Source organism: Wolffia australiana, chromosome 3 (assembly GCF_029677425.1).
Source record: "Wolffia australiana isolate 7733 chromosome 3, ASM2967742v1".
Classification (NCBI taxonomy): domain Eukaryota; kingdom Viridiplantae; phylum Streptophyta; class Magnoliopsida; order Alismatales; family Araceae; genus Wolffia; species Wolffia australiana.
Window position 1 is genome coordinate 7,432,492 of NC_135837.1, and position 8,462 is coordinate 7,440,953.

An 8,462-nucleotide genomic window follows, 5' to 3' on the forward strand; every position below is an offset into this window, starting at 1 on the left:
AGAGAGAGAACGAGGCAGAGAGAGAGAGAGAGAACAAGGGAGAGAGAGAGAGAGAACGAGGGGGAGAGAGAGAGAACTAGGGAGAGAGAGAGAGAACGAGGGAGAGAGAGAGAGAGAGAGAGAGAGAGAGAGAGAGAGAGAGAGAGAGAGAGAGAGAGAGAGAGAGAGAGAGAGAGAGAGAGAGAGAGAGAGAGAGAGAGAGAGAGAGAGAGATTGACAAGTTTTCCGAAGAGAAGGAAATGAAGAGGAAACTGCATCAACGAACTCTGAGCTCACCAGCATTGACATTGCTACAAAGAGAAGAAATGGGTAGAGATAGAGAGAGAGAAGGGGAGCTGGCTTGGAATCTTGGGAAACATCTTCCAATGGGGTCAACGCCTCCGCTCCGCATAGCCTTTGGGTCAACCCCTGCCTTGTGAGCCGCCACAACTCCAACAGCCTCCCAGTAATTGGACACTCTCACCTGCCATGCCCCAGAATTTGGGTTAGGGTTCTAGTTGTACAAGACCAAGTTTCAGATCACAGGTCAGATTAAAGTTTAAGATAAATATGATTACGACAACAAGGAATTACGGTTCATGAGAACTTGATTTAAAGCTAGTTTCGGATTTTCCAGAATAAAGGCTGGTTAAGGTTAGGGTTAGGGCTAGGATTAGCTTTCAAGTTATTCTACTGTCATCAATTCTTTCCAATCTCTAATCCTAATATTTGGCAAAGTCGTAGACCTTAGTCTAGAGGGTCACACAACAAATGGTATAAGATGACCCTAAAACCCTAACCCTAATAGATGGTACTGGAATAGGCAAACCAGGGTTCTGATCAAGGATAAAGTTCAGATACTTATTATCCTAATATTAGTGTCGTTGACCAAAGCCAAGACAGAATGCTTAATAATCTTATTGGATCACCGTGGAACCCTAAATTTTGATAGTACTAGAATAGGCAAACCAAGGGTCATTAGAATCAGGTTTAGGCTAGGATTAGGGTTCAAAACCTTCTTATCCGAATAATTAGTTTTTCCAAAATAAGTTTAGAGTCAGGGTTCAATATTTCCTACCCTAATATTTGGAGTCGTTGATCATAACCAAGAATGTAACCCTTAAAACTTTATTGGATGTCCCTCCTACCCTAACTCTATCGCATTTTTGTATTGGAATTGGTTTACCTGGGTTTAACTTCATCAAGATTATGGTTAGGTTAAGGTTAAGGGTTCAAAACTTACGGCGTCAATGCCAAGCTTCTCAGGAGTATCATTTAGCACTGTTGTGTTCTCCTCCACAGCAACAACCAAAACCTGCAAAAAAGCAAGGCCCATAGTTAATAAGATAAAAAAAATAACAAGTCAACTCAAATCCAAACCCATCATCACTATTGTCATTTGTCATCATCTCATCATCCTATCACAAATGAATGATAATGATGGTTTCATCATCTTCTCTCAACATCTGACTGAGGTTAACAGATTGTCACAGGAGGCTATGATAAGATGAAATCGTCATCATCATCCCACGTGCTGACGAGAGATGATGACAATTATTATTTTGCCATCATCATCATCATAATGGCAAGGACGAATGACCGGGAAAAAAAAAAGGATGAATGACTGGGATGATGACAACTCATCATTGTCCACATGCCGTTCTCATCGGCGATGGGCAAGTCTACTCCAATCCTTATTCACGATCAAACATCCAGAATTCTCTACTATTTTTACTGTTTTCTTTTTATTTTTCCAGAAATTAACACCTTATTGCGCAGTCTCCGGGCAAAGGCCAGGGCTGCATCACCGCCGCAGGCATTGATCGGCAGGACAACGCTGTCCACATCAGCGCTGACAATTCCGCTGCCGCCCTCGCCATCGCTGCCTCTTCTTATGTACTGCGGGGCTCTGCTTAGGCCTGCAAGAACGCAGGGGAGGAAGGTGTACCCAATCTGACATAAAAGAAGAAACCCACCGTAAATAAAATTCTTTAGACGCAAAAACTTTGGTCATTGACTTTCCACTTTTAAAAGGTCAATTGATTTCCTTGTCAAAATAATTTTCTCAGTCGAAGAAAAAGCACCCCGGGTGGGAGTTAACTGGCCACCACAATCGTTCAGCTTCTACTAAACATGAATCAACAAGTTGGGAGCTGACTCATCTCTTACCTCCATTTCTAAGGTTGATAAACTTCTATTTCACAAAAGTCAACCCATATCCTCCTTAAAAAGCATTGTTCAACAAAAAAATCCTCCTTAAAAAGCAGCCTATTATCATAGAACTTCAATGTTTGGGAGCTTACTCAATTCATATTACCATTTTTAGGGTCCTTGGCCTTGTTACAAAGTCAACATGCGTCCTTCTCAAAATTCAATTTCTAACAGCAAAAAGTCAACACGCTGCGAGCCAGGTTCACCTCTTATCGATCATAATTGTCAAACTTTTTACCATTTTCCCCTTTCAGAAGGTCAACGGTTAACCTTCTTCAAAACCAGATGCTTATCTTAAAAAGTCCACAGCTTGGGAGCCGATACAACCTTTTAATCCTCACTTTCACATCTTTGACTATCCCTCTCAAGAAAGTCTGAATATTTAGAACCCACTTCTTAAGATCATATTCACAACCGTTTACCTTTCCGTTTTGAAAGTCAACGAGCAATAGCCTCAAAAGTCAACGTATAATCCTAAAAGGTCAATGGACAGGGAGTTGACTTACCTCTTCGGCAGCAGATTTAGGGCTCAGAGATTCTGTCAACGGGGGCGGCAACAACGCTGGAGCATGAGCGCATGGAATCTGAAACTCTCGCACTACGAGATGGCTTATGATGGCTTCCACTCCCCCCACCGCATCAACCCCCTGCTAAGAACAAATTGCAACAGCCATAAATAGAAATTATCACGGTATTAGGCAGAAATAAAGATTACCAGATCATTATAACGATGAAATAAAAGGAAGCACGCAATGTTTGCTGTCCCCGACAATGATGACGTCGAGGGGAAGGTGACAAGAGAACTATGACAAGCAAGTAATCATCATCGGCATCATCATACACGGCTATAGATGATTTAGGCCGCTCATCATCAACCTCTCATGATTCTCTAAGTTTTTATCCTGTACAAGACAAGGGGTACAATAAGTCATCCTTGTTCTTGGCTTATCTGTGGGTAGGGTGACTATGACGCTGACGATGACAATGACAACGATGAAATTCTCCTCAACACTTCAATTGCAGATGATGACGATGATGCTGACAATGACATATTTTTCATCGTCTGAAATAATAGAAACAACCAACACGAAAAAGTAAAACAGACTCTGGCTTCGTAGCGTTTTTTTGTCTTTGAGGTTAATAGATTGAGTCAGGTGGGTAGAAACTTTTTTTATCAAAGATGAACGACTCTGATCGAGGCTAGATCATCAACTCATTAATAGAATTGACTCGACGATTATTTATTTTAGAGGAAATAAATGCGGGGTAATTTGATGGCTACCTTTCCCTGGCGATAATCCTCATCAATGCCTTCGATATCATCATCAGGGAAGCGACCTACGACGGCCACTGCATTGACGTCTGATCTTCTAACCAGACAATCCACCGCCCTCAACAATGAACCAGGGTTTCCAATGCAGCCTGTTGACTTCCCGCAGATGGGATCTATCCACATCTCAATCTGCAGGAATTTTACTACAAACATTTTAATTCGTAGTATTTAAAAGAGATAAATAATAAATCAATTATACCTTCATTTAAATAGTTTTTGACGACAGATGAAAGATTTGAGAGATAGACAAGAACAGATGGAGGACAAGACATAAGGAAGAAAAGCAAGAAAAAAGAGAGGAAGAGAGAAAAAGATTGTGGAAGACAGATAGAGACTAGAAGAGATAAAGACACAGTAAGAGAGAGTGATGGAGAAAGGTATAACCAAAGAGAGTAGGAAAGAGAGAGGACTCGATCAAGACAGAGGGCCCATAATACAGAGAGAGGAAGAGAGAGAGAAAGAAAAAGAAAGCGGAATAGAGAGAGAGAGGGAGGAAGAGAGATGGAGTAGTAAAGCGAGAGTATCTGCAGAGAGATATAGAGAGAGGAATAGAGATGAGATGAAGAGAGAGAGAAGCAAGAGGAGGGTGCAACCTTAATTATCCGTTTCAAAGCTCTAGAGAGAGAATTTTAAAAAAACTGACGGCAATATAACAGAAAAGAGTTTGATGGAATTAAATTGATGAGAAAAGTACCTCTAAGGGAGCATCTGTAAGAATATACTCCACAACAGGGAGGCCCAGAGAGGCCCTAGCTGCATCTGCAACATGAAGATGCCGAATTCGAAGCTCTTCTTCCATACCAGAATCAAGTACTAACCCGACCTATCCTCATTACAAAAATAATTTGGCCATAAATGAAAGAGCTTATCCTCTCCTCCACTAAAGATTTGATTTTAAGCACTGCTAGATAATAACAAAGAGATTGAAAATATCTTTAAATAAGAATACTCCGAATTATATATTACCTTATTTTGATGAACAGGTTGGAGTGCCCAAGAGCCTTCTGCAAATCTATCTAGTGCGTATCCCTCTACGTACAGCGCATTCGGAATCGGCCAATAAAGCATCGCCGCATTCATTACCTATTTATTTTTCTTAGAAAAAAGTCAATGCCGATCGCATTTCAAATGCCCATGAAGATGGATCAATTCATTTAAACAGTAAATGCATTTAATGGTTCCGATAACTTAATAATATGTTTTTGTTAACGTATAATTCCTAATTAAAAACATAAAGCCACGAAAGTTGTATGAGAAAAGCACTGAAGTGGACTTCTTACAGAGTGAAAATCATTAGACAAAAGCCTTCAATCTGGTAATTCTAACAAAACCATGACGTGCAAGACTGAGAAACAAAGCAATGAAGATTGAGAAATAACCACTGATATCGAAATTCGAGCTGCACAAATGGATTCATCCCAACAAATTGCGACTCTTCTACAAAATCCAAATCTAAGGAATTTGAAAAGAGTACGCTCAGGGGACGAACACGAGAATTAGGACCTAAATTTCAAAAAATAGGTTTGAAAAACCAACTACCAGAATCGCAAACGCAAATTCTCACTTACATTGGGGTGTGAAATAAGGCAATCAACAACAGAGGCCAACGCCCGGGCAACGGGAAGAGCGTCTCCGGCGAACCCTCCAATGGCTGCCCCCACTCCCGTGGGCACGATCATTACAGACGTGTAAGCTCGCCTTCCGCTTAACTACAAGCCCAAATTCAAAAATTCCACAAACCCATTACAAAAAACGAAAAGGGTAAAGATCAAAGCGACCCAATCTCATCGGATACTGGATTGAACCAGCTTAACATGACACAGGCCGTTCAGTAGAACAAAATTTCCAACAAACCCATTAAAAAACGAAAAGGGCGAAGATCAAAGCGACCCAATCTCACCAGATACTGGATTGAACCCGCCGAACATGACAAAGGCCGTTCAGTAGAAGAAAATTTTCAACAAACCCATTAAAAAAAATGAAAGGGGTGAAGATCAAAGTGACCCAATCTCACCGGATACTGGATTGAACCCGCGGAACATGACACAGGCCGTTCAGTAGAAGAAAATTTCTCAACAAACCCATTAAAAAAAAACGAAAAGGGTGAAGATCAAAGTGACCCAATCTCACCGGATACTAGATTTAACCCGCGGAACATGACACAGGCCGTTCAGTAGAAGAAAATTTCCCAACAAACCCATGAAAAAAAATGAAAAGGGTGAAGATCAAAGCGACTCAATTTCACCGGATACTGGATTGAACCCGCCGAACATGACAAAGGCCGTTCAGTCGAAGAAAATTTTCAACAAACCCATTAAAAAAAACGAAAAGGGTGAAGATCAAAGCGACCCAATCTCACCGGATACTGGATTGAACCCGCCGAACATGACACAGGCCGTTCAGTAAAAGAAAATCGCCGCGAGGAGGAAGGGTAGGACTTGTAAATCGCAAAAGAGAGATTTTGGCTGAATAATTGAGGAGAAGAGGGTAGTGGGTAGCTCTGGAGAAGCGCCATGGAAGCTGAGATTGAAGAACACGCTGAAGAACGAGAGAAGAATTCTCAAGATTACGTTTTCTGGCGCCAAAAGAACATGACCAGAAGACGTAAAATTTACGGAATTGCCACTCTGTACTCCACTAGATAAAGTCTACATGGACAAAACTTAACTTTTCAAGATCTTGAACTAGAAGAAAAGATAAAATGCAAGAACAAGAAGTGAAGTCTAGTGCATTAGAATTTCTTTCTTGAAAAGAAGTAGAAAGGCAACAATAAGAAGGGAAGTCTTTTCGAACTTGTCAATTTAGGTCAAGGAATGATTGGGATACTTAGCCAAAATCTCATTCTATAATAAAAATTGATGGCATGTGTATCATCAATCAATCATATCTTATAAATATCAGAATGTGTGATCAATAAATAATATAATGCATGTTCATGAATATCATGCAATGTAATCAGATGTTTTGGTTGCTGATCATTGTTTGGCGTTGCTTAGGTCAAATGATTCGTAGGTAAATCATTTTTTTTTTCTTAAGATTTAATTGATGTGCAACTTAGGTTACCACATGGAGTATAACTTCAGGATAATTGAAGTATGAAAAGGGAGCTAGAGTTAAAGATGTTATTTGACATCTCTTGGGTCAAATAAAGTACTGTTGTCAAACTATTATCAAGTCTTATTATGTTCACTATTTAGGGACACATCGAGCACAGTCTAATGTGAGTAACCCCAAGGCAAAGAAGAGAACAAGAAAAATAAATAATAAATAAAATTAAGAAAATAGAAAGAAAAAGTGAAAAAACAAAGAGAGTATTGGTCAGTGAGCCTGTTTAGGCTAAAAGGAGTCTTGATTGGTGGGATAGCTCTAGTTGACCAAGATTTCAGAGAGGCAAGATCGCACAAATGTGGATGCTTTAAGGCATCTCATTTATGTTCATGGTAGTGTTTGCCCCTCCTGATACCGGTACTGGATACCGGTATCGGGAAGGATGCTGTATCGGATACCAGAAAGGGAATTTCCGGTATCCGTTTTTTTTGATATCCGGATATCAGATATCAGTATCAGATATCGGTATCAGATATTGGTTGCTACAGTGACGATGTCTGATACCGATAGCCGTCTTGATGTCGGCATCCGTCTCCATCTCTGGGGGAAGGATGACGGTACCGGATATCGGGTGTGGATATTGGTTTTCGATATCCACATCGACTTTCATTAACTTAAGAATTTTCGTGTATTTTCTATTCAAAACATTTAATCAAAAATACATGAAAGAGGGGAAGAGAGCTGAAGGCTGCGGATGGCGGAATAGGGGGACAGCGGACAACGGACGGCAGCGTCGGCGGACGGTGGCATTGGCAGAATCAGCGGACGGCGGACTCGGGGATACGTTCCAGCATTTTTGTCGGTTTAATCTTTGTATTTTTTGTCGGTTTAATCTTATTCTATGCCATTTAATATTTCTAAATTTTCCTTGTTTTCTGTTCCTAATTCATCTCACTGCTGATTCTTCTTCGATTTTTTACCTGTAATTCTAACTTTCTTATTCTTCTTCACTGTTTTAGTTCTAAGTCTCCCCCTCTCTTCTCATTCTCTCGTACTCTCCACTCTCCAGTCTCCAATTCTCCCTCGCCCCTCTCTTCTCTCTCGATCATTCTCCCTTACTGTATAAATCTCCCTTTCCTTCCCTCAGTCGCTCTTACAATCTAATTCTCCCTCTATCTCCCATTCTCTCTCACACTTTGTAAATTTGTAACTTATAGTTCTAACTTCTAACTCTCCCTCTCTTTTCTCACCCTTTATAACTCTCTAATTCTCCCTCTCTCCTCTCTTCTCTCTCTCAGTCTAAATTACTCTATAATTTTCCTCTCTCATTTTCTCTTACGATCTGATTCTATCTCTCTCTCTCATTCTCTCTCACGCTCTGTTAATCTTGAACTTATAGTTAATCTTGAACTTACTCCATAATTCTCACTCTCCCTCTCTCAATTTCTCTTACAAACTGATTCTATCTCTCACCCTCGTTCTCTCTCACGCTCTGCTAATTTTAAACTTATAGTTCTATCTCTCCCTCTCTTCTCCCACCCTTTATTACTCTCTAATTCTCCCCCTCTCCTCTCTTCTCTCTCTCTCATTCTCCCTAACTCTATAATTCTCTCTTCTCCCTCTCTCATTCCCCCTTACTATATAATTCTCCCTCTCCCTCTCCCTCTCTCAGCCTGTCTTACATTCTAATTCTCTCTCCCTCTTTCATTCTCTCCCAGGCTCTGTGGCATTCTCACATTTTTACCTCTAATTCACCCTCATTCTCTCTCACCCTCTCTTACTCTATAAATCTCCCTCTCCCTCTCATTCCAACTTACTCCATTATTCTCACTCTCCCTCTCTCAATTTATCTTACAATCTGATTCCATCTCTCACCCTCGTTCTCTCTCAC

The 8,462-nt window shown here is 40.6% G+C and overlaps 1 protein-coding gene across 2 annotated transcripts; it reads right to left on the minus strand.

The window, feature by feature from the left end:
- Positions 1-231: 231 nt before the first annotated feature.
- On the minus strand, positions 232-6,090 carry LOC144700823 (uncharacterized). Of its 2 annotated transcripts, none has more exons than XM_078572373.1 (9): positions 5,883-6,090; positions 5,092-5,232; positions 4,490-4,606; positions 4,218-4,346; positions 3,473-3,652; positions 2,697-2,837; positions 1,747-1,932; positions 1,223-1,294; positions 232-463 (listed from the first exon to the last, which is right to left on the minus strand). In XM_078572373.1, the coding sequence occupies exons 1-9, from the start codon at positions 6,036-6,038 to the stop codon at positions 257-259; spliced, it is 1,329 nt and encodes a 442-aa protein (XP_078428499.1). In that variant the 5' UTR covers positions 6,039-6,090; the 3' UTR covers positions 232-256. The 2 variants fall into 2 exon arrangements, with proteins under 2 accessions (XP_078428499.1, XP_078428498.1); XM_078572372.1 differs by having other exon boundaries at positions 2,697-2,840.
- Positions 6,091-8,462: the final 2,372 nt, after the last annotated feature.

Bases quoted from the DNA above. Each gene is read 5' to 3' on its own strand.
- LOC144700823 (XM_078572372.1), bottom strand. From the start codon at position 6,038: ATGGCGCTTCTCCAGAGCTACCCACTACCCTCTTCTCCTCAATTATTC. The intron at 3,653-4,217 runs GTACTTTTCTCA...AAATTCCTGCAG, and splicing joins TTACAGATGCTCCCTTAGAG to ATTGAGATGTGGATAGATCC. The intron at 1,295-1,746 runs GTGTTAATTTCT...GCTTTTTTGCAG, and splicing joins CCCGGAGACTGCGCAATAAG to GTTTTGGTTGTTGCTGTGGA.